This window comes from Gastrolobium bilobum, unplaced genomic scaffold, assembly GCF_033153095.1.
Source record: "Gastrolobium bilobum isolate Gb01-03AN ecotype WA unplaced genomic scaffold, APGP_CSIRO_Gbil_v1 utg11607, whole genome shotgun sequence".
Lineage (NCBI taxonomy): Eukaryota > Viridiplantae > Streptophyta > Magnoliopsida > Fabales > Fabaceae > Gastrolobium > Gastrolobium bilobum.
The window spans coordinates 374,370-399,253 of record NW_026898683.1 but is presented as its reverse complement, the minus strand read 5'-3'; the positions used below and the strand labels follow the sequence as shown (position 1 = coordinate 399,253).

General features: G+C 33.8%; 3 protein-coding genes and 1 pseudogene across 4 annotated transcripts; 2 read left to right on the top strand and 2 right to left on the bottom strand.

Moving 5' to 3' along the window:
* Nucleotides 1–6,140: 6,140 nt before the first annotated feature.
* LOC133318282 (rho GTPase-activating protein 5-like) lies at nucleotides 6,141–9,575 on the top strand (annotated as a pseudogene).
* Nucleotides 9,576–11,781: 2,206 nt separating this feature from the next.
* On the top strand, nucleotides 11,782–12,634 carry LOC133318295 (uncharacterized). Its single transcript, XM_061520288.1, has 2 exons — nucleotides 11,782–11,985; nucleotides 12,058–12,634. The coding sequence occupies exons 1-2, from the start codon at nucleotides 11,786–11,788 to the stop codon at nucleotides 12,632–12,634; spliced, it is 777 nt and encodes a 258-aa protein (XP_061376272.1). The 5' UTR covers nucleotides 11,782–11,785.
* A 2,841-nt stretch (nucleotides 12,635–15,475) lies between these two features.
* On the bottom strand, nucleotides 15,476–20,042 carry LOC133318273 (N-carbamoylputrescine amidase). 2 transcript variants are annotated; one of them, XM_061520268.1, is made up of 9 exons: nucleotides 19,802–20,042; nucleotides 18,864–18,912; nucleotides 17,883–17,974; nucleotides 17,552–17,703; nucleotides 17,426–17,472; nucleotides 17,311–17,344; nucleotides 16,650–16,816; nucleotides 16,213–16,309; nucleotides 15,476–15,914 (listed from the first exon to the last, which is right to left on the bottom strand). In XM_061520268.1, the coding sequence occupies exons 1-9, from the start codon at nucleotides 19,885–19,887 to the stop codon at nucleotides 15,739–15,741; spliced, it is 900 nt and encodes a 299-aa protein (XP_061376252.1). In that variant the 5' UTR covers nucleotides 19,888–20,042; the 3' UTR covers nucleotides 15,476–15,738. The 2 variants fall into 2 exon arrangements, with proteins under 2 accessions (XP_061376252.1, XP_061376253.1); XM_061520269.1 differs by having other exon boundaries at nucleotides 15,734–15,948.
* Nucleotides 20,043–22,380: 2,338 nt separating this feature from the next.
* LOC133318304 (uncharacterized protein At2g27730, mitochondrial-like) lies at nucleotides 22,381–24,842 on the bottom strand. Its single transcript, XM_061520296.1, has 4 exons — nucleotides 24,715–24,842; nucleotides 24,441–24,556; nucleotides 23,356–23,394; nucleotides 22,381–22,984 (listed from the first exon to the last, which is right to left on the bottom strand). Exons 2-4 carry the CDS (start codon nucleotides 24,549–24,551, stop codon nucleotides 22,772–22,774), a joined length of 363 nt encoding a protein of 120 aa, XP_061376280.1. The 5' UTR covers nucleotides 24,552–24,556; nucleotides 24,715–24,842; the 3' UTR covers nucleotides 22,381–22,771.
* Nucleotides 24,843–24,884: the final 42 nt, after the last annotated feature.

Sequence of the window (24,884 nt, the reverse complement as noted above, 5' to 3'; positions counted from 1 at the left end):
AGGAACAATTTTCAGAGAGGAAAAGGAGGAAGATTGATCAAGAACTCATCGTGGATACCGTTAATCAAGTTTTATCATGAAGTCTCTTTATTTTTCATCTCTTGTTCTTATATCTTTCATGATGCTAGTTAGTTTACTTTCTATAGTTAGGGTTAGATGGAACCAACAGGTTCCTAACGTTGTCTTTCCTTTTCTGTAAACTGATATTTAATTCCATGTTATGCAATTAATCTATTTTTTTAATTCCTAGTTTGTTTGTGATCTGGCCAATCTTGAATGAATCTAGAATCTTGTATGACAATAGGGATGTTGGTGTTTGATTCCAATTGATTAATTGATGGGATTTATATGATCTAGGGATAGACTTGTGAATCCTATGACTTTTATGATTCTTGTTCTTAATGTTTTCTCTAGGAGAGATCACTAAGGGATTAAGGTTTTGAATAAAGGATTAGATCACTAAGGGATTGTGGTTTAATTAATATAAAAAGAATCGGCAATAACATGTTCTTGAATATTGGTTATAGGAAAGGGTAGATTTGTTAGGAAGACATTGAGGAAGTCGGAAACCCTAGCTATGCTTTGAATTATTTGATTTTCTTAATCCAAATTTCTATTGCATTCTTGAATCTCCGCTCTTGTTCTTGATCTTGTTAGTTAATTTTTAGTTTAAAATTCCGTTTTATTAATTAAACTATATTCTCAAAACCTTTTACGGTCAATCCAACTTTGATCGCGTAGATACGTTATTGCTTGTACATCAATCCATATGGGAACGATAATCCTACTTTTACCACTTTATTACTTGTACGATCAATGACTTGCCGAAGTCGCAATAGTATTACACATAACAAACTCCACCTTAATATGCAAAGCACACCCTCATGCAATAGCAAAAAGATGGGATCTTAATCCCTTCACCATTTAAACAGGTTTACACTGAAACCTTGAGCAAATTTAGGGCTTCCCTGAACTTACTAACTGGGACAACCTTTCAAGATGCCAACTGGGTTCCAAGTTGTGGATATTTTCTCCACCTTGACTTGCCCACTAGAGACTATATTTCTAATAAAATATGACAAACAATTATGTGCTTTGTCCTTTTATGGGAAGCACAATTCTTAGATAGATGTTTAGCACTCTGAGAGTCACAATATACCTTTGGAGTATATTTACCAAAGCCCAATTCTGAAATTATATTTTTCAACCAAAGTATTTCCTTTACTACTTTAGTCAAAGCCACATATTCAACTTATGTGGTTGACAAAGCCATAATGCGTTGGAGGTTGAACTTCCAACTCACCACATTTCCACCAACAGTAAAGACAATGCCAGAAAGAGACCTTCTCTTGTCAAGGTCAGCCACAAAATCAGAATCAAAGAACCATTTATCTCAAAATTAAAAGAATCATTAGCAGTAAAATGCAAACAGTAATTAAATGTACCATTTAAGTACTTAAAAATCCATTTAAATGCATTCCAATGATCCTTACATGATCTACTCATGAATATACTAACCAAACTTACACTATAAGCCAAATCAGGTCTAGATACAATCATACCATACATCAAACTTTTTATAGCATTAGCATAAGGCACATTGTAACACCTCATCTCGAGCCAGTTTGTTATCTAACTTTATGGTCATAAAAACTCAACTTAGTTAATTAATTAGCGGAAGACTTTATTTAAATATCACTATAGATTACCACAAACTAAGTGACGTAAAAAAATTTCTTTTAAAATCTGTTACATAATTGCCTTTCTATCTTATTAATTTCGATTTGTATTCTGATTAATTATTTATTAATTAGCAACTATAAACAGTCACTAACATCTGCCCGAATATAATAACCAGTATTACTCTTGATAGAAAATAGACATCATGATGGCTGTAAATTGGACATTTCCAGGCACTACAATCCCACAAAATACATATACCTGATAAACAGCAAGTCCGAAACATATAGAAAACTACATACAGACATAATCCATAGCTATAGATACGTCACATCAAAAGATGGCTCTGTGCCATAACTATGAAACCCTACGTCATCCTACATAAACATAATACATCCCACTATCATAGATATACACATCTGCGTACAGGCTAGTACAACCTCTCAAAAAGACTATCTGATAACTATGAATCATCGAAATATCATACAACCAAACTAGAGTAACATTAATACACAGCAGACTCCCAAAATAAGCAGGTAACATATATGCTAAGATCTACTCATCAACCACGGGCTTCTTGCCTTAAACGGTCGCCAACAGCTGCGGTACCTGAAATATGTTCCCATTACGCGGGGTGAGAATGAATCTTAATAAACTTGGGGTTTATGGAGCAGTCTCCACCCAAGAGTCCACTTCTTGCAAGAAAATATCAAGTACTAAAACATAGATAACACCATATAATCCATATTAATAATTTTGTATCATATTTCTTTTCTGATAATTCTTACGTATTCCTATAACATAATTTCTTATTAATCTTATGTTTGTTCATTTCTTATGTACAATAAGGCTTCCATCTTATTTTCGTATTATCACCTTATCGTATATCGGATCATATTTAATAACATACTTATAATGATCAGAGAACTAAAGTTTCCTCGGCCATACCTTATGTACACCGTGATCATTTCCTTACACGTTTCCACTATTCAGAAAAACATAACTTATACTTCCAGGGCTGTATCTTATTGAAAGTCATATCATATTAACTTATCATAACACATCATAACATATTATAAATAAGATCATAAGCATGCACTATATGAATGCAACTATGCAAAGTATTAATATTAACAACAGTTATATCCTTTCGGAAACCATAATCGCCACTGATTAAAGAGAAAGGAAGAAACCTCTAACTATAGGTGGAAATATTTCCTCTATCTGTGTAATAAGCAAATACAATCAGAATTGCTAATGCATTATGGAAAAATATTTGGCTGCAACTAGTAAGAATTGCAGGAGCGAACAAAAAAATATTAGCCGGTACCAAAATTCTTACCAAAATTTTTAGCTTCTGCCATCATTTTATCTATTTTGTATAGCTACCAAATTTTAGCATTTGCCTATACCAAATTCTAAAAAGTTTGAAAACTAGCTAATACCTACCTCCAATGTGGCTTTGCCACTAACTATTCAATGTATGATGTGGATATGTTTGTCATAAGTAACCATATCACTTTATATTTCTCTAAAATATTTCTCACACAAGAGGCTATTGACCTTAAAGGTATATGATGCATTAGACTCAGTCTATATGTGCTAAAAAACTTTACAATATTCAATTATTTTTATTAATAGAATGAGGCGCTGATGATAGAATTCATAAATACTTAATAATGTCAATTCTGATAGCATGATGAGAATCATTTCAATCCAAAAATTTAAGTTTTTGATAAAACTACATTAATAATTTTATAGGAAATTATTATCTCATGTTTATCTCATGCAACATGAGATAAATAGATCCCTAATTTTATAGCTTTAAGGTTTTTGCAGCGAATGTAAATAAGTTATCTACATTCACTCCTAAAATAACGTCGTTTTGAGTTGAAAAATTAAAAATTAGAATAAGAAAACTATTATAACTCTGAAATAAATTATAATTATAAAAATACTTTGATTTTCGCCCTAAAATAACATCGTTTTGGGCTCAATATAGGTAACGTATCTACATTGACGACAGAAAAAACGAACCCTAATTTTATATTACTCTTTTTTTTTTGAATAACTAATTTTATATTACTCTAAGAGCTTGTTTATATGGAAATATGGAATTGTATATGATGTCAACGCTAGATAAACAGCACACTACAAATAACAGAAATTAAATTAAACTCCACAGTCAATTATTGAATATAGAAATTCAATACTCGATCTTCTATTCAAAATGCATACCAAGGAGACCAAGTTAGTGGCAAAAAAATGTACACTTAAGACAAAGGATTTAAGCAGAAAATAGGCAGATGGAAACTATTTTACTTTCTTTACAAAAAAAAATGTTGAATAAATGAAATTGAAAAGTAACTCATTTGAGAAACTTCAAAGTTCTAAATTGTAAATACATCCGAAAGCACCAGCTACTTGAGAACATAGAGAGAATGCAACATCAATGTGAGAACTTACAGAACTACCACTATCACACTGAACAAGTTCATAAGCATCATTGTACTGGCCTGTGAAGACCACCACTCACCAGCAATTATTGAAGCAAAATCCTGATATAACCTCCAGAATATATTAGTAAACTTAACCCGAAAAATAAGTTAAAGGAAACACGAGAAAACATACACTTTAAAAAACAAAAAAAAAGAGAGAACTATGTTATCATGGTAATTCTATAAACAATGGCAGTAGTTGGAAGATTAAAAAACAAGCTAGAATAATAGCATGCCAATTAACTTTTAATGACATATTAAAATACGGGGAAAGTTATATTTACAGAAAAAGATATTGTAACAATCAATTAGAATTACTATTAATCAATTTCACCGTTAGATCGATTATGTTGATCTAACGGTTATATTTATTTTCATCTTTGTATGATTATGATTCTCCATATTTAATACTTTATATTTATTTCTATCTTTGTATGGTTATGATTTCCAAAGCATTAAATATGGGAAATCATAACCATACAAAGATGAAAATAAATATAAATGTTGTATCAACATAATCGATCTAACGGTGAAATTGATTGGTAGTAAATAGGGAAGAAAGTGGGCTGGGCTGGGCCGAGTTTTATCCCAAAAAGCCCAAGCCTATGTTAAAAAATTTCAATTTGGCATGTCCGATAGCATAGTACGAGTCTAACTGTTAGCCTGTCCTATTCCATTTATAAAAAACAAATTACTTGACCTAGCTCGTTAGCCTGTTAAGAATAAAAACAAAAAACTTTTTTATACCTTTTGTTTTTTCTTCAAGCCATACTTATTACGTAGACAATCTCCACCGTATATTAAAGCTTGGATGGTATCTTCAGCCAAACTAGAACGATAGACATCAATAACTCTGTGGTACTGTAGAGGTTGATACAGATCTTATTCCCAAATATAGTATAGGTGAGGAATCGAACCTAGGTCCTTCTACCACCTACTTAGTTCACATGCACCAACTGAACTATCATCATTTGGTACTACTATGAATAATATTATTTAATTTAATTTAAAATAAATAACATGATATAGGCCACCATGTAGGCTTATAGGCTCGATATGTAAAAAAAAAAGTCTATCACTTACTTTCTAAATAGGCTTCTGTAAAAGCCCAGGACTATTCTATTTAACTATATGTAATAGGCCAAGCCCAACCTGATATAGGCTAGGCTGTAGGCCCCTGTAGGTCGACCCGACCCACTTTCACTCCTAGTAGTAACCTTAATTGGTTGTTACAATATCCTATCCCTATATTTACAAACTTTTTATTTACAAACTATTACAAATTACATTATGTTTGACCGATAATACACTCTTGAATAGAGTATTACCAGTCAGACATAGTATAATTTATAAGTTTGTAAAAAAGAAAAAAATTATAAACAGATCATTTTCCTTGAAATATAATTAAAGTTTGGTGTACTAAGCTAATAAAATAATGACATAGTATTAATTTTTAGTCCAAAAAATGTTATGCTCCATACTATATTTTATGTTGGATACACCGAGCTGATAAAACAATTTCTTAATGATAAATTCAATAAATTACAGAAACCCCATAAATCCTTACTGTTGCTCTTCAAATACTATATGTTTTGCAACAACAACAAAAACTTTCTCCATCTGTCTTTAGCTCTACTCTTCCTCCACTACTCTCTCTCTCTCTCTCTCTCCAACACACACAGAGAGAGACAAAAGCGTCTTTTGCTTGCTCAACGCTCCAAAACACCCAACAAGATAATATATATTTTAAAAAGCTTGAGTTAATGATTCTCACGTCCTACATTGTTCCAACACTTTTCTTAAATCAAACTCAAACTCAAACTCAAAAACATAAAGCCAAGTCTTTCTCTTTTCATCACAGTTAAAATTGGCATTTTGTTGAGCAAATCTTGCATCTTATCGCTTTCTTAAATCAGAAATCATTTTTTATATTCAAAGCAAAGGCCTTTTTCATTGCCAGCCATGACCGAGGTCCTCCACTCCCCACCCCATTTTGCTTCTTCACCAACTACAACAACCTCAACCTCAACCTCTTCCTCTCCACTCTCTTCATTGTCTTGCCATGCCATTTTTCAACCTCCCTCACAGCCAAACCTTTCTCTTTTAGCGCTTTTGGTTACCCTTTTCAGGAAATCATTCGTTGCTTGCAAGAGTGCCTGGAAAGAACTCTGCACCATGGATATCGGCTCCCCAACTAACGTGCGCCATGTTGCGCATGTCACCTTTGATAGGTTCAATGGTTTCTTGGGTTTGCCTGTTGAGTTCGAACCTGAAGTTCCCAGAAGACCTCCTAGTGCTAGGTGTATATTCATTATGTTATGATGTTCTAAGAGACTTCTTCATCATGCATGTATCATTGTTTGTGTTTTGGATTGAATTATAGTGACATTACTAAATGCATTTTTGTTTTGGACTAATTTTAAGAGAAAAATTGTGTTTTTATATTTTCAAGCTCAGGAAGATCTTGATTATAAGCTGTTTTGAACATGAAGTTTGCTAATCAAAACACATGCTAACTTTCTTTAGATCCCTCCTTTAATTATTGATTTTATCCTTTTTACTAATCTAATGTGTCCCCTTTGTTTTTTGTTGGTTGGTTTGATTTTCACATGTAGTGCAACTGTTTTTGGAGTTTCAACAGAATCCATGCAGTTATCTTATGACTCAAGAGGGAACAGTGTGCCAACAATTCTGCTGTTAATGCAAAGGCATTTATATGCTCAAGGAGGGTTGCAGGTTGATAACTTAGTTTTGTCTCTAATTTTCTCATGGTGCTGATCAATATTGGACCCAATGTGCATGACACAATCAAAATAGATAGTCCTGCTTTATAATTCACTACCCTATGAGGCGTTGTTCATTTTACAAATCACAACTTTACTGGTCCTGCTTGGTTAAGAAGTTGAATTTACACATGCAGGTGGAGGGGATTTTCAGAGTTAATGCGGACAATAGTCAAGAGGAACATGTTAGGGATCAATTGAATTTGGGATTGGTCCCAGAAGGCATTGATGTACATTGTTTGGCAGGACTAATTAAGGTATAACATTGCAAGTTGATTGCCTGTGGTTCCTCTGTTCCTGTCCATATTTCTACATGCTTGTTTAGTGAATTGATCTGAATGATCATATTGAAAGAAAGAAAAAAGGTCTCTTTTGTGATATGATAATGGTAAATAGTTTTGCTTGCAGAATTTATGACTTTTAAGCAAAAAGGACCTAAAACCATTAAATTTTTTTAATATAGATCTAACAAATAATAGAATCATGTATGTATAGAATTAATTCAACATGTAATTGATTGGAGAAAGGACCTAATCAATGTCAAATGGTTGGCTTTCTAAGTCTAATAAATGGGACAAACGAACATCATTTCCAAAGTTTATTTGACTGAACAGTGCCACATTGCATGTCCAGATTGCTTTAATGGATCATATGAATATTGCAGTTGTCTAACCATACAATATTTGGGACATAGACTAGCTGGTAAGTTGGGAGTCTGGAACATCCTGAAGTTAGGAAGAGATGGTTAACTGTCATTCCTATTTGTCTATTTTGACTCCTCTCTAACAAACTTATTTTTTATCATTTTCCTAAAATGTCCTTTGTTGTATAGTTAAATCAAACCAGTGTTCTGTTGCAACTCCTATAGTTATCCAAATTTCTAATTAACAATTGTAATAATTTTTTAAATGTAGAAAATCACTTCCTAATTACAGTATTAGCTTTTCTTTTTAATTCAATGTGCCTTAAGCCTGTTGGAAACAGATGTCTTATGATCCTGTTGTTGTACTATTTTTCTGTCAAGAATTTAAATATCACCATGCATTTGCATCTTTGAAATGATGCAGTTAAAACAATTCTATCTCTTCCTTTTTCATTGCTTTTAGACAAGCCCAATGAGAACCTTGATTTTTCTATTTGCTTTCCATTCTCCATGTATCATACGCTAGTGAATTGCATCCATATCAACCTCTGCTGCTGTCTGAACCTTCCAACTTAGCTACTGCTAGCCACTACCGACCTACAAGTGTCTTTAGGACAAATATTACAAGTTTCCAAACATCGTAGTTCAAGTGCTACTTGGCGAACCTATAGCACTACTTAGTTGGGAATGTCACCTTGATTGGTGTAGTTTTGTCTAAGCATGTAACCCATCTTAAATCATTCCCATTTAATTATACTCTTGTGCATAGCAAACCGTCTTGTTTAAGAAGAGATGTAAGGTACATCCTAGGCAATATTACTTATGTGATTACAATCTATTATTTGTTAGTGATTTTGTTTTGGCATGACGAAAATATGTATTGTGTTAGTAATTTAGTTTTATGTTCTTGCACTTTTCAAGGCTTGGTTTAGGGAACTTCCTACAGGCGTTCTAGATCCATTATCATCAGAGCAGGTAATGCAATGCCAGACTGAGGAGGAATGTGCTGAACTAGTGAGGCATCTACCTTATACTGAAGCTGCACTCTTGGACTGGGCCATCAATCTGATGACTGATGTTGTCCAACAAGAACATCTTAATAAGATGAATGCACACAACATTGCCATGGTTTTTGCACCAAACATGACTCAGGTATGTTCCTATAATTTTTAATTCTCAAGTGATTGCAGGGAAGAAAAAATGTACTATATATATGTATAGAATATATAACTCCTATATATTTTATTAAATTGAATGTACATCTTGGAAATCCAATAAAAGTTTTCTTCTTTAGGAAAGTATTTTCTGCACTATCCTGACAATACTTTTACCTTTAGTAAAATCCTTACTGTGTTGTGTTTTTCCTGAGTAAAGATGCCAATGTGATATCTGATGGTAGGTTTAAGTCAATGAAAGTATTTGATCTTTCTGATTGCAGATGGCAGACCCTTTCACTGCATTGATGTATGCAGTTCAAGTGATGAACTTCTTGAAGACACTTATATTAAGGACACTGCGGGAAAGAAAGGATTCTGTGGTAGAATCTTATCCTAGATTTTATTTAGAACCTTCTGATGAGAATGTGCAACATAAACTTTTGGAGTCCTGCCAGCAAGATACTGCTACAGAAAATGGAGAGGCTCAGGAAAACTTTGTTTCAGATAAAACTGTCTTAGAATGTTCCTCTGAATCCGTCCAAAACAACTCCTCAATTGAAGGAGAATCTTGCAGTTTGGTTAGCTCTTCTGAGAATCTAGTTTGCAATGAGGATTTGTATTGTGAGTTTCCACCCAAAGGAAACATGGGGAAGAGTAAGACTGGTCAATCAGGTAGTTCAAGTGCTAGAAAAGGGTCCAAAAAAACCAAAGGCCAGCAACCTGTGATCCATGGAACAGTGTCTATTGAGAAAAAGGGAATTAGGAGCTTGAGCCGCACAGAGTCAAGATCTGAGGGACAGAAGCCTGGCGGTGAAAGAAGCAATGGAGTCTAAATTGATTATTTGACATTGTGGCATTGTACGTTTGTTTAAGTCTGAAGCTGCAAATTTCTAGGGGAAGTTTGTGAAGTGGTTTCTGTATGTTTTCTTTATTTCCTGGGTTTTCTTAACTTATCTGATTTCAAGGATAGCACTATGATCACACTAACATTGTAATGAAATCTCATTCCCTGTGTGTTTACTTATGTTCATAATTATTCTTTAATCATAAATTCATCTGTCACGGTTGCACTTTTTAAAGTACTTATGGATCCTTATCTACTAATTTGGTTTCCTGCAAGTGTATGGCTGATACAAAAGGATTGGCATAATCTTACATAGCTAAGATGTTAATATGATGTGCTACGCGTTTAGGTGTTAGTGGAATCTTTTTCTCTTGGACCATAATAGTGGAAATAGAACTTTACTACAAACTTTTATGAAAGCAAAAAAATTGTATGACTGATTTGGGAGGCATCATGTTCACAAAGTTATACCAATTCTATGACGTTTTGAGGAGGTGGGAAATATCAAGAGGAAAGAAAACCACACAACTAAGAAACTTTTAAAGTTAAAGAAAAGGTTGCAAGCTACTTTCCCACCAAAACGCATCTATTGGTTATTTGTATGTATATTGGGATAAAGAAGTAAAAGGGAGAGCTGCGTGAAAACCAACCATTTTCCTAGAAGGGAGGGTGCAAAGTAATGTGGTATTGATAGAACTAGAAGGCATGCTTGCATAAGTTCTTGGTTCGTGGCAATTTTGTTCTTTAGCCTAATCCTTGTGCAGAAAGCAAAATGGGATTATAGTGTTTAATAGTGCTTTACTTAGAGTAAAAAGTGAACCAATAGATTTGTGCATTACCAATTACATAGAAAAAAAAAGCTTATAGGAGACTGCAGACTACAGAATAGATTCATCTTAAGGACAGCACCTGTATTATTGTGAGAAAGATAATACCGTATGAACTAAGATTTCGTGGTCTTATCATCCTGAAATTGCATGGCTTAACTTTGGCCAATGCAAACTTGATACTGTGGTACCAAGGGTCACATGACACTGTACATAAGCATGCCACGTTGCCTGAAATATTCAATCGTGCAGAGCCACTTGGGCAGCTAGCAAGTGGAAGTGATTAATGAAATGTGTGATAATTTAAGGATTGGAGAGAAGGGTGTGGTTGTATTGTATCTGCACGTGTACAAATAGTCTTGCCCCATCACATCAGTGTAATCTGGACGGCACCATGACAGGATCGAATCATTGCTCAAAGTTTGCCCTTTACATACCAAGAAAGTTTGTCCCTTATTTCTTTCCCTAAAGAGGATGTTTAATTATATCACCATCTGCACAGGCAAGCTTAATGGTTATACCTTTTTATATATTTAGGTAGAAGCCTAGAAGGTTAAAAGATTTGTTGTCTGATGCAATTCGTGTATTACACCCAAGACTGACACTTTTGTTTTGGAAAATATCAAGCCATGAAGTCATTTCCATGACCTTGGAACAAAGTAAACTTTAAGAATCCACCTCCAAAAGTCAAAAGAAAGTATGGTAAATTAAGATAACTATCTGTTAGAATTAAATATCCACATAAATACAAGAGACAATTAGACTTGTGTATCTACAAAAAAAACTTTTCTTTTCTATTCTTGCTTTCTCGCTCTTTTTCTTTTTCTCTTCATCTCTTGATCTACTAACTATCAAAGGCTATTTATAAGCTATAAAACTGACAAACATAACTCCACACATAACACCCTCATTACTTATAACTGACATAACTGACTCATTAATATTCTAACTGACACAAGAAACTAAATAACCAAAACTGCTAAAAAACGGACATTTGAAATTTATCCCAAGACTATCGTTCATTTAGCTTACTAAAGTGGAATAAGATATGGTAAAATTTCACCTAACCTTATCAGATAAAAATCTAACTTTTGTATCTGTCCTCCCCCTGCATGACTCTTCCCTCAAAAAGCATAACCAACCATTTATATGCCATTCCAACGGTAAAGGGAAGGTACCAAAAAATCAGAGCTTCCTACTATATAATAGCATCTTCCTCTTGATTTTTTCACATGCTATTTTCATACCTCTTTTCCCTCTCTCTCTCTCTCTCTATATCTCGCTCAACCATCCTAAGATTTTTAACACCCTTCCTTTCTTTCTGTGTTGTTCTATAGAAAGCAAAGCAAAGCCATGGCAGCATGTGGGAGCCTGCAACACATCTTCGATAACATATTGCCAGAAAACCCAACACTACTTGAATCCCTCTCAACAAACCAAATAAAACCTATAAAATCCATAGAACAAGCCTCATCCTTTACTGAGATATTTGGTGAACTCTATTTCAAGGAGAGTCCTGTATCATCACCCTCATCTTCCCACGTTTCTACTTCATTATCAACAGAGATAAACCACACAAAGCTCAACCTTAATGAACGTTCAGGGTCTTCTGATATTAGCCAAACTCCATCTTCAGCCTATGTTTCAAGCACCCCAATAAGAAACCACACCAATAGGCACAAAAGTAGTGAGAGCTTTTCATCCTTGAGTTCTGAAAGTTTGCAGCTTTGCACGGAGGGTCTTGGTTTCGAGAGCTCAGATGATGTTGAATACTTGAATGAATGTTGGGAAACTCATAGTGAGAAAGAGGGTGTGAAAAAGCATTTATCTTCAGAAGATTCTTATGGTGAATGCAGAAGGTCAAGGGTCAATGGGGGAGAGTATCCTCCTCCCATATCATGCATGGGGAGGAATGGGAAGCCTTGGGTTTGCTTTAGGTCCTATAGGAGTGATGGGAGATTTGTCCTCAAAGAAATAAGAATACCCACTCAGGAGTTCTTGCATGCTTATAGAGAAGATGGAAGGTTGAAGCTTCACTTTGTTCAGCCTGATGATGAGTTTTTAGAAGAAGAAGATGATGATGATGATGATGTAGAAGGTATAGATGAGGAAGAATATGACATTGGAAAAGAAAATGATGATTGTGTAAGAGATCATGTAAATGAAGAAAAAGAGATTGATGCCCAAGTGAATAGTAACTGACTTGATGAAAGGCAGAAAAATTGAATGTTCATGACATTTTCTTCCCAATGGATTTGCAATAAATAAATAAATAAAAAAGAGAATGACATAGGATTATGCTTTTACACTCATTTGTATATGCTGGCTTTAATTTTATCTAGGAAGTCTGAAGTTTTTGTTTTGTGTCTTCCAATATTGGTTGACTAACGAGAAAATTGCAATCTTTTGTCAATGTTGTCCCAAGCTACACTCATCATCCCTTGTAAACGAGTCATGTCCAAGGCCTATCTTTTTTCTTTTTCTTCTTCTTTTCTTTTTTCTTTAAAGGGAGGATTTCAGTAACAAAGTGAATTTTCGAGAAAAGTCCATGGAGACCCCACACACTAGGGGTGAAACTTGGTCGGGCCGATCTACTGGAGCCTACGGCTCGGCCTACGTCAGGTCAGACGTGACCTAGTATATTTCGTAAAATAGGCCGGACTTGGGCCTTGAAAAAGTTTGTTTAATAAAAAGGTCATAGACCCACTTTCACAAGACCTGGACTATAAGCCTACAGGCCGACATATATTGTACTATTTATTTTAAATAAAATAAAATAGAGTAAGTATGTTGAAAAAGTTTGTTTAATAAAAAGGTCATAGACCCACTTTCACAAGACCTGGACTATAAGCCTACAGGCCGACATATATTGTACTATTTATTTTAAATAAAATAAAATAGAGTAAGTATGCCTTGAAGAAAAAGCAAAAGATATAAATTTAATCAATTGTAATTATTTATAACTTAATTATATTCGATTATATTTTAATAGAAATCTGACTTTATTTCTTATATAGGAGGAACCAACATCTCAACATGTTAGATTATGTACATGAATATATTAAAAGATTTTTGGGAGAGGTTATACTTACTACAAGCATCATGATGTGTTTGTTGAATTGATGTAATAATTTTAATTTACATAATATGGATTTATTTGTTGGATCTGATTTTTGCTTTTGAAATTATGATTTTGAAAATGACTTAAATGCATATTGTATAAGTTTTGTTGTGATTCATATTTGGATGAAATTATGATTTTTGATTTAGCAACAAAATTTGAGTATTTCATAAAGTTGATTCATAGTTCTGCTTGGAAGTTAAAAATTAACAGACTAACGGGCTAGGTCAGGCCATTTGTTTATTTATAAACGAGCCAAGATAGGCTAATAGTTAGACTTGTATTAGGCTTGAGCTAGGCCAAATTAAAATTTTTTGACGTAGACTTGGACTTTTCAGAGCAAAACTTGGCCCAACCCAGCTCACTTTCACTCCTAGCACACACTAGAGAAGAAAGGAAAAGGAAGTTAGAGCGGGAGTAAAGTGTATAAAGGAATATGAACTCACTATTACTTAACCAATTCTGCCAATGTTCTTAAAGTTAGAAAAAGTAATTAATATTTTATTAATTTTTTAAAATTAATGAATAATTAAACTTTTAAATTGATAATTATTTTAAAACAAAAAGAATATTTGGTCTTCCTTTCACCTCAAAAGAGTAATATGTACGGTAAGCATCCATTCAATGTCAATGCATACTCCACATTTATGATGTCTAATATAGTAGAGCATGCTAATGACATTTTCTTTTAGAAAAGTAAATCACATTCGGAAAATTGTGCTTCCAGTGTACCATGATGGCACACTCTTTCACATACCTTCAGCCTAATCGAATATGCGATTATATGAGCATAAAATTGACTAAATGAAGCACCATCTTTATTCGATGATTGAAAGGGTTGAATCTAGGTTAGCAATGACATTGAATCATGCAAATCGTAACGCACTTTCTTTACTGCAGAAAATATGTAGATAAGAACTAATGGAAAGTAGGATAATCTATAAATAAATCAGAACCCAGAATCACACTAACCAAGATAAGATTATGAAAAGGACAGAACATATCAAAAAAATATGACACCAAGATAAGAATATGTAATATGTGATCCGGGACCATGGCATTTTAGAAAAAATGATGTGAACATTATGACAAAAATACTCGATGCTTATATTGATTTAATGCACAACATATATAATGTTTTGCCCAATAATGTGTGCTTTTGAAAATACCTAGGAAGCCGAGTCATCTCAAAGAAGTAATTAGGATTAGTATGTACATATATATATATATATATATATATATATATATAGGGATTTATATCTATCATTTAACATGATCACAAAAAATTTCCTACACACACAACATTTTGTGGGACCCGCATGTTTTGAAAAAAAAAAACTACGGCACGCAAAACGAATCTCTATAACATAACACAATCATCTTTCCTACAACATAACTCTTATAAAACCCATATATATATATATATATATCCACCCTCCTCAAAAATTGCGTTTTTAAAAATTTTCTTGAGTGTACGACAAAAAAACCTCGTCTTAGAATTTTCTTAAATCCCAAAATTAAGGTAGGGAAAAATGTTTATCCTTTTAAATGACACAATTTATATCTTTTCACTCTCACAAAGAGGTGGGACCCACATCTTTATTTTTTTTGTCAACTCTCTCTCCTCTTTTATCTATCTATTTCTCTCTCTTAAAATGACACAACTTTACATCCTTTAAAATGACACACACTTTAGCCATTAAGGTATTGCCTTTTAAGAATCCCATCCAACTAAAACTTAGCTGTCTTCAACACAATGACATCCTATTCCTAAATGAGGATTCTTGTTTAGATCAATAATCTGGAGGTTTATTTCATGCACATAATATCTTGTGATGAAACAATAATTAACAGTTAACACCAGTCGAAAGTGAAAATCAGAAGTGAAGATAAAGATAGAGCTCCCAATGGAAATAGCATAGAATGAAACATTATGTTCAATCATAGTGTGAAGTGATTCAAATGAATAATTTATCTTGAAAGTGTAGTACAAAAGATCAAATCACTTCGCTGATTGATCTTTAATTCCACATTATTAAATTACATTGAAATCAGCAAATGATATTTTGTGTTCTCCCTTTGTTCTTGCCTCCTTGGTGAGTGATAAATGTTCTGGTAGTCTGTAAAAGCCTTAGAGCATCCTTGGCATGATTCTAAAACAGTTACAAAGTAAAATGCTTATCAATCATGGGACGGGATTGTTGCCATCTAATGTTAGAAGCACCTTATATAAATCTGGACGCCGATCACGGAAAACTCCCCAACAATGTCTCATGGATTTGATTTTGTCCAAATCAAATTGAGCAATAAGAACAGCTTCATCTTTATCATCAGCAACTGAAACAATTTCTCCAGTAGGTCCTGCTTGTTGGAAAAAAAAAAAAGACAAAAGAAGCTAAAGAGAAGTTATGCCTGCAGCTAAATTTTTTCAAGAATATACAAAATGAAGAAAAAAAATGATTACAAATAAAAATAAAATAAAAGGTTGATATAAAAAATACAGAGGAAAGAGGGAATACTACACAGCAAGAAAAGATTAGTAAAAGGTAGATATGAATGTGAAAAAGCATAACATCTTTGAAATGAAGAGCTTTCCCACACTGGTCGAGGATTAAGGTTTGCTTCCATGCAGAAAAGAAAAACAGTTCAGTCAAATTACCTGCTATAAAGGAGTTTCCATAAAATGTTATCTCACTCTTTCCATGCTCAGTCTCAATTATCTCCTTTCCTATTCTATTTGAAGCCACAACAGGCACCTGCATTTTCCAAAATTAATTGATCCAATTCGTTGGAAAGTTTAAGCATGCATGTTTGCACAAGTGGTTAAGCCCTCTTGACATGTATTAAAATTAAAAAAAAGATGAGCAAACAATAAATTTCCTTTTCACTGATACATACTTCAGCATAGTATATCTTGGATTTGTCTATCCAACAACTATTGCTGAAGGAGTTCAAGACTAGGACTCCTAAATAGATATAGCCGCAGGCACATCATACATACATAGATTTAAGAAAGAGATAGGAGGATAAGGACCTCATAGACACGTACTATAGATGATAAATATCCGAGGAGGGTGACTAGTATACAAAACATACCAAATTGGCCCCAGCATGTCCTTGCATTACTCGTTTCCAATGGTCACGAGAGTCAACGCTTTCATCATGAGGTTCAGTCCCAATTGCAGTAGGATAAAGTAAAATCTCAGCACCTTGAAGCACCATTGCTCGGGCTGCCTCAGGAAACCATTGATCCCAGCAAATAGCTGATACCGAAATTAATTAAAAAAATATTGTCAACTTCAGTCTTCCCTTCATTCAGCTTAGTTTTCTTTCTGGAAGAAAGATGAAAAAAGCAACTTCTAAAATGTGTTTGGTTGCTATAGTAAAGCTAAAGTCAAATCTGGGGAAATATTCTTATAAATTCAATATCTTTCTATTTGTCTTAGAAATCTTGATACAACCACGTTACATAAGGTAGCATTTGACGTACAGACAGAACGGAATGAAACAGCATGGTTCTGTTATGTTCTCCTTGGTTCCACCCTTTTAGTGGAACCAAGTTGTACCACTTTTTTAACCCCATGTCTAGTTCAGTTCTGTCTGTAAAATGCACCAAACATAGAACATAACCCATATGTTATTTTCCATCCCATTCTAACATGTCAAAAAAATACACTCTAAAGGTTTGATATATACTTCTTATTGTACGGGCCAAAAGAACAGAATGTAAACAGTCATATTAATTGTAAGTTCTTACCAACTCCAATCTTTGCAAATTTAGTCTGGAAAACCTGCAAGGCAAAAGCCTCAATGTTACAAGATGTTCATCAGCCGCAAAACCAAGTTCGAATAAGGCTATCCTATGCACCCACCTTAAATCCAGTGTCCCCTGGATTAAAATAGAATTTTTCCTCATATCCTGTAGGGGAGATTTTTGACCGAGTTAGGACAATTGTACACATACTAAATGACACATAAATGACCTTAATATTGCATACCTGGTCCATCTGGAATATGGGATTTTCTGTAAATCCCAAGATCAGTCCCATCAGCATCGATTATGGCTATTGAATTGTAATGGGCATTGTTTGCCTCCTCAAAGAAGCTAACTGGTATGACTACACCTAACTCTTTTGCAAGTTTCTGCATCCTATATTATGTACAATGAAACAAGAATAAGATTCACTACATAATGATGCACATAAAAGACAGCCAAGATTTGTTCCTCTGTCCCTTAAAAAGCACCATAATATGGTTCCAGTCCACTGAGTAGGATGCCAGCACTGACTGAGAAGCAGATAGCAGAAGCCACTTTCTCACTTCTTTTACCTCAAAATTGTAGGATGGCCCTTATATGGCTTAGCTCTTTGAATGAAATCCTCTCTTTGTGCCTGACAGAAGTAATAACCTTCAAAGAGTTCCTGAAATTAGTCATGCATCATTAAGATGATCCAAACACACAACCCATCAGGTTTTCTGTCAGAAGTAACCAGTCCAGTAAAATTTCTATCTCTACACTGATATGAATATGATACATGAATCTATTTTTTCTACATAAACATCAAAAGTTATTAAAAATCCCTTGCGTGGTCAGTAGTTTTAAAGCTAAATAAAACTCCAGCAAAAAGCCAAAAACATTTTATCAATGTCAGCAATGACAATCAAGAATCTTCAGCATTATTAAGAAATCAATATTACATATTTAGTGTAATAGTCTAGTAGATAAATAACTAATGCAGAAGTAGAACAGTAATTTATTCAAATCTAATCTAAATTCCATTTTACAGAAAACATTCTGCTAAAGAACAATTCGGCTTCCTTTCTGACAGATTATCTCACTATATTTCTTATAGAGCATATCAAATAGTATGACTCAAATCAAAGTCCTTGACTATAACCTGCTAAGATTTGTAATATAGTATACATGATAGAAAATAGTTATATAAAAGAAATATCATCGTATGAAAGGCTTTATACAATCTACTTAGTGAATCATACACGACGAGAAGTCATCTTCACGTAAACTGATAAACTAACCAGATCTATGCTTCTAAGTTCTAACCCACAACCACAATATTTGCATTATTTTGCTGGAGCTTGCTCCTTCTCCACAATATTAAGATTTAGTTGTATCAAGGACATGAAAGAAATGTTAATAATGGCATCTAAAAGATGTGGAGGGTGATTTTGAAACCAAGGAATGAAGAATACACATAGAATCCCCCGTTGTTGCATACATATTCTACTTGATCTTTATAAAAGATTGTTAAGGCATTATATCTTCTATAATTGAATGTCAAATATGCACACCTGAATGAGAACAATGTTTGAACCCTGTTTATGAGCAGCTCTAACTAGCCTGCATAAAAGAGTGAAAAGCATCACATGACATGAGTAGACATTTTGTTTCTGCCATTGATTAATCTACAAATTATCTCTAATTTACAAAAAAACTAAATAGGAAACAAAAATGAAGCTAAAAAAGTAGCAGACAGAAACACAAACAGAATCCAGTAGACAGAACTGAATTGATTTTTTTACATCTAAATCGCAAAACAAAAACTCTACCAAGAAACTCAAAATTAAGCTTCTATCCTGCACGTAGAACAGAAGCAGAGTGCTAGCAGCAAGAACAGTGTTGAGCATTCAAGAACATCGCAGGATAGAATCATTAACTACTAATCCGAACTGAGTCCAGACAATGAAAAGTACAATTTTCTAGCTATATAAAGATAACGTAAACAGGAACCATTTTTTCCTAGTTGGGATTCATAAAAAAAAAAAAAAAAAAAAAAAAGGATCAGGCCCAAGATTAATTAAGAGAAATTTGCAGCAACATAACAGCTATTTCCCAAACTACAGACACTGATTTAAGCACTGTTAAGTTTGTCTTGTGCACTTCACCCAAAGAAAGTTGTCACATGCAATTCAATTCAAATGTTTATACAGTTCCTTTTAAATGTGAGCGATACTCAGATGAGTCAGATCATGCAAGAGCTAAAAATGAAATCTTTTTAACCTGGGCAGCTCATAAACTTGTAGACCCTCGTCACCGAGTTCAGAAATTTAGAGCATGATTTGGGATTGCAAGAGCGAACAATTCGAAATTAATTCAATTCCAGATATGGGGTTTGATTAAAAAATAAAAATGGAATTTTTAACAACAGCGATGATTCACATGGCTCGAGGTGATGGCGTATTGATTAGAAACATGAAGAAAAGAAAAAAAAAAAGGTGGTAAGAAAGACCTCTCGGCGGTGGCGACATTGGTTGAGACATCATCGGTACAGGCAAACTGTAGCGCCGACACCACCACGTTTCTCGCCTTCTCCATCTGCAGCAACTACACACAACACAACGTAAGGATAGGCACAACTTTTGTGCTCAGAATATATTTGCCTCAAGCAATTTGAGTTTGGGGATAGACGAAGGTAAAGGAATAAGCTTTTTCTAAAGACTTTAGAGTTGTCCCAAATTGGCAAATTGCAATCAGCTTTCGTTGCAACTGGAGGTGCTCACTCGATTTTTGACCAGACCACTTTTTTCAAAATAAAACCAGTCCCAATCAAAACCACTAGGATGAGTGCAGTGCCAGAGTACGATGTTTAATTATTACTATTGTATCCAATCACTGTCTAAGTCAACCAAATGGGACAGCTAACTTAGGCGATAGGTGAATGGGAAATTATGTCTATTCGATTCCCACGAATATTACTCTTCCATACTGAAAAAAGTGATAACGTGATTATATTATTTAGAGTAAACATCTTTTTTAATCTCTGGAAATATCTATGAAGTTCTTTTTAGTCTCTGACAATAAAAAAAAGACCAAATTGGTCCCTAAAATTACAAAAAAGGGTCATGTTAGTTCTTATGTCAACTCCCAAATATGTAGAGTGGCCATTTTCTTGTACTTTCAGGACCAATTTGGTCCTTTTTTATTGCCAGGGACTGAAAATGACTTCATAGATATTTCCAGGGACTAAAAAGGGTGTTTACTCTATTATTTAATCACAATTATTTATTTAAAAAATTTATATATTTTTTATCTCATAATAAGTGATTGTTATCAAATAATATGATCACATTCAAATCCTTGTGGAGGGATAATGACTAAGACTAGGACTTGGATTGATCTTATAGCCGACTTAAAGAATTTAAATTTATAAAGATATTAAAGATTCTACTCGCCTTAAAAAAGTAATTAGAATTGATATTAAAAAAAAAAAATCAAGACAAGAATTAACCAACTCGATGTTTAAATAAAAATAATTGATTCATAAGATACCAAATAAAAAAAATCAAAAGTGTTACTACCAATCAATTTTACTGTTAGATCGATTATGTGAATCCAACGGTTATATTTATTTTCATCTTTGTATGGTTATGATTCCTCATATTTAATGTGAAAGCATTAAATATGAGGAATCATAACCATACAAAGGTATAAATAAATATAAAATATGGGGAATCATAACCATACAAAGATAAAAATAAATATAACCGTTGGATCAACACAATCGATCTAACGGTGAAATTGATTGGTAGTAACACTAACATTAATTGGTTGTTACAATATCTTTCCCCTTAGTATTCTGCCTACTCTTAATTTGCTTACTTTTTTTTTTTTTTTTGTAAATTAATTTGCTTACTTTTGCCTACCCCTCTCAACAACGTTAGATTATAATTTTATCCAACGGTGGATATTTGCAGAATAAAATAAATTCTTTTAGCAATTTTGTTCTCCTCACTGCCTCTTACCCTTTCTTTCTCCTCCTCCTCCCCTTTCTCTCTTTTGATGAAGACAGAGACAAAGAAGCACATACAATCGAAATCCATTATAAGTTTGAATTGCTTTTTTGTTCACATCTATTTGTTATAACTATGGTAAAATAGTTATGTTGAAAGTGGTTGATGCCCAAAATGCCAATAGTATGACAATTATTTGAATACCAAACCCTTAACTTTATCTCTCTTCAATGGCGCTTCAGCAACTAACTGAGTACAGACACAAGCGACTCGATAAGATCGCATGAGGATGAAATCAACTAATTAACCTAAGATCCATAATTAAATAATAAAGTGAAGTTGACATATGTGATTGATTAGCAAACTCTGACAAAATTTGGAATAGTATCAATTAGGTCAAAGAATCCTTGGCGAAAGAGAAACACCTTTTAAATTTTGAATTTTTGAGTCTGTCTTTTATAAAATTTCAAAATTGATGGTAGGCTTGACGAAATGATGGTCATTCAAGGAGGTGGGAGGAGAGAGAAAAGGTAAGAGGCATTGAGGAGACAAAAATTGGTAAAAGAATTTATTTTATCATGCAAATATCACCGTTGAATGAAATTATAATATAACGGTGTTGAGAGGAATATGCAAAGATAGACAAATTAAGAGTAGGCAGAATAACCTATCCCATTATAAAATATTAATACATATGCAATTTGATAATTAATGACAAATTAGCTCTTTATTTATTTGATATTACTTTATTCATTATTTCATTTTACTAGGTGCCCAAAAAATTAAATAATAAATTTACATTATGCAAGATTTCAACTATAACCTTATCATATAAATAACTAAAATAGGGTGTAAAAATATACGTGTAAATATTGCTTCTCTTTCAAGTTTTTGCACAATGAAATCCCCTTATTTGCAATTCAATTCCTTCTTAATAAAAATATGTTTTTCCCGTTAAAAAATAATAAAGAAATAAGTCCATATGAATTGAAAACCAAAGAAAAAGAAAGAAAGTGAAACAACCAAGGATGGAAATGGCCAAATGGGAGATTCTGCTGCCATCTGTTCTATTTACCCTTCAAGCATTATATTACATGGTGTCACTACTATCTGTGGTAATTCCAGAGACATTATTTCGTCCTCTCTCACGCCTGTTATAAACCAAGTCCGTAAAATCTAGTAACATCTTAAACTTCTTTTCTTCACTGTCTCACCATGCCAACAAAGGGCCAATATAAATGGTCAGTCATATGACATCAGAAGTTTAGAACAACAGTCGAGAAACTGAATTATGAAGTTCCTCATGCAAAAGTAGTATCTACAAAAGTCATCTTTAAAACATTAGTAATATGATAGAAGCAAATCACAGTAGAAGTATCATGGAACAAAAACAGAGTTGGTGTGGGGTTATTCATTTGTGTGACTGCTTCTTCTACCAAAACCACCGAGTACATGCACCATTGAAATCTTCAATCCTGCACTTCTGGCTTCTTTGCAGTGCCTTTAAGGTACCACCCCATAGCAGCAATAATTGTTATAGTACCAGCTACAACTGCATAATTCCGGTTCTTGTCAGTTGAGACTTTGTCAGCTGAAGTTCCTGTGGCTCCTGATGAACTTGGTTTAGCATCAGTTACTGAACCCCCTGAGCCAGCAGTTGACGTTGCTTCAGGTTGAGGGCCCTAAATAAGAATAAATATTGAACATATCAGAAAAACTAACATTTATCCTCCAGTTAGAGAGCAATTGAGAAAGATTTAACATGGAATCAATTTTCATTGTAACCTTAACACTACTTGCCACAGAGGTGGTGAAAATAAGAAAGTAAGTGAAACTGAAAGATTCAAGAGTTTGTCAATCAACGGTCATAATATCATTCTCAAGTTTTGGCGAATGGTCCACCATGTAATAATCCTGAATACTGAGAAATCAGAAAACTAAATGCAGAATTATGAGTTAATGAACCAACAAAATATCAATAAAAATCCAATTCAACAGCTAGGAACTTTCAAGCACTGCAGCACGTAATCTGCTGAAATCATAAAACATATACCTTTCGAGCAAGCTTCTCCAACTTCTCTTGCTCAGCTTTCTGCAATATTAAAAATAAATAAACACTGTAAACAGAAACAATTTACAAGAAAAAGCCTCTAACAATGTGAGTAACAGACAAAGAAACTCTACCGATGAAAAGTAGCATGTCACTATATAATAATAATTGAGTGGATTAGGAGAAGATATAGATGCATAATTTAAATTTCAAATTTATAGCAACATGTATATAGGAGGTCTTGATTCCTTGAACACCAATCTATTTTCTAGACAAGTGGTAAAACTGAAGATCAAGACACAGCAAAGTAAACAAATCATTTGTTTCCTCAACACGCACAGAGGATGCATAACTGACTATTGCAGCTAACAACAATTTTTCACAAGCATTGGTTCAGAGAGAGAGAGATTAATGATAGTCCACCATTTGCAAACGAAAATGCCAAAGATAAAATAAAGGATAAACTTTTCAATACACTATCTCTAAATATCGGAACAGTGACCAAAGTGCCACTGTTGGCAAAATTTTTTACCAAACTGCCACGCCAACAGTAAATTTTGCCAAAATGCCACGTGGCATATTTCGCTACACTGTGTAGCGAAATATGTGTGCAAATAATTCGCTACACAGTGTAGCGAAATATGCCACGTCAGAACCAAAAATGCCATGTGTCAAAATTTGTAGCGAATTTCTCCAATTTTGACACATGGCATTTTTGGTTCTGAGCATTCTGACGTGGCATGTTTCGTTACACTGTGTAGCGAATTATTTGCACATATTTCGCTAGACAGTGTAGCGAAATATGCCACGTAACATTTTGGCAAAATTTACTGTTTGCGTGACAGTCTGTTAATTTCTTTTGCTAACATTGCCAAAATGGTCACTGTTCCCTAGATATCAGTCCTAGAACAATCAGATTGCAAATATGCTGTGAAGGGGTAATAAAGTAAAACTAGAAATTTTCCAAACACTGATGAGTGATGACACCACCCCCTTTTTCATTTTGAAACAATTAACATTCAGCCATAGTAGGATAAAACTTAAGCAAACAAATGTGAATGTGAAGCAAGAATAGAGATGGAGGTTACCTTAAAATAAGCATTTTCTGCAGCCTTTTCCTCCTCACTAAGTATTTTGCCACTACCACTGCTAAATAGCCTTCTAGATGCAAACCTAGCAGCAATAATCTTTGTTGCCATGCTAGCTGGTAATTGAAACATAACACAAATTACATATATAATAGCAATACCATACTACAACTAACAATAATTATCAACTCCAGAAAGAAATTGCATATTTGTTAATAGGCACGAAGATTACAAATCAAACTTGGAATTAAATAATAATTATAATAATAATCACCAGACAGACACAATCCAGAACCGATTGAAGTGAGAGATGAGACAAGGGAGTGACGCTCAAGTTTTCATCAGGTTTAAATACGTCGCCGTTTGGAACCAGTTCATACTATTTAACGGATCTGGGTTAATTGGGCCGTTGTTTCATTAATGGGTTAAGCTCAGGCCCATGTG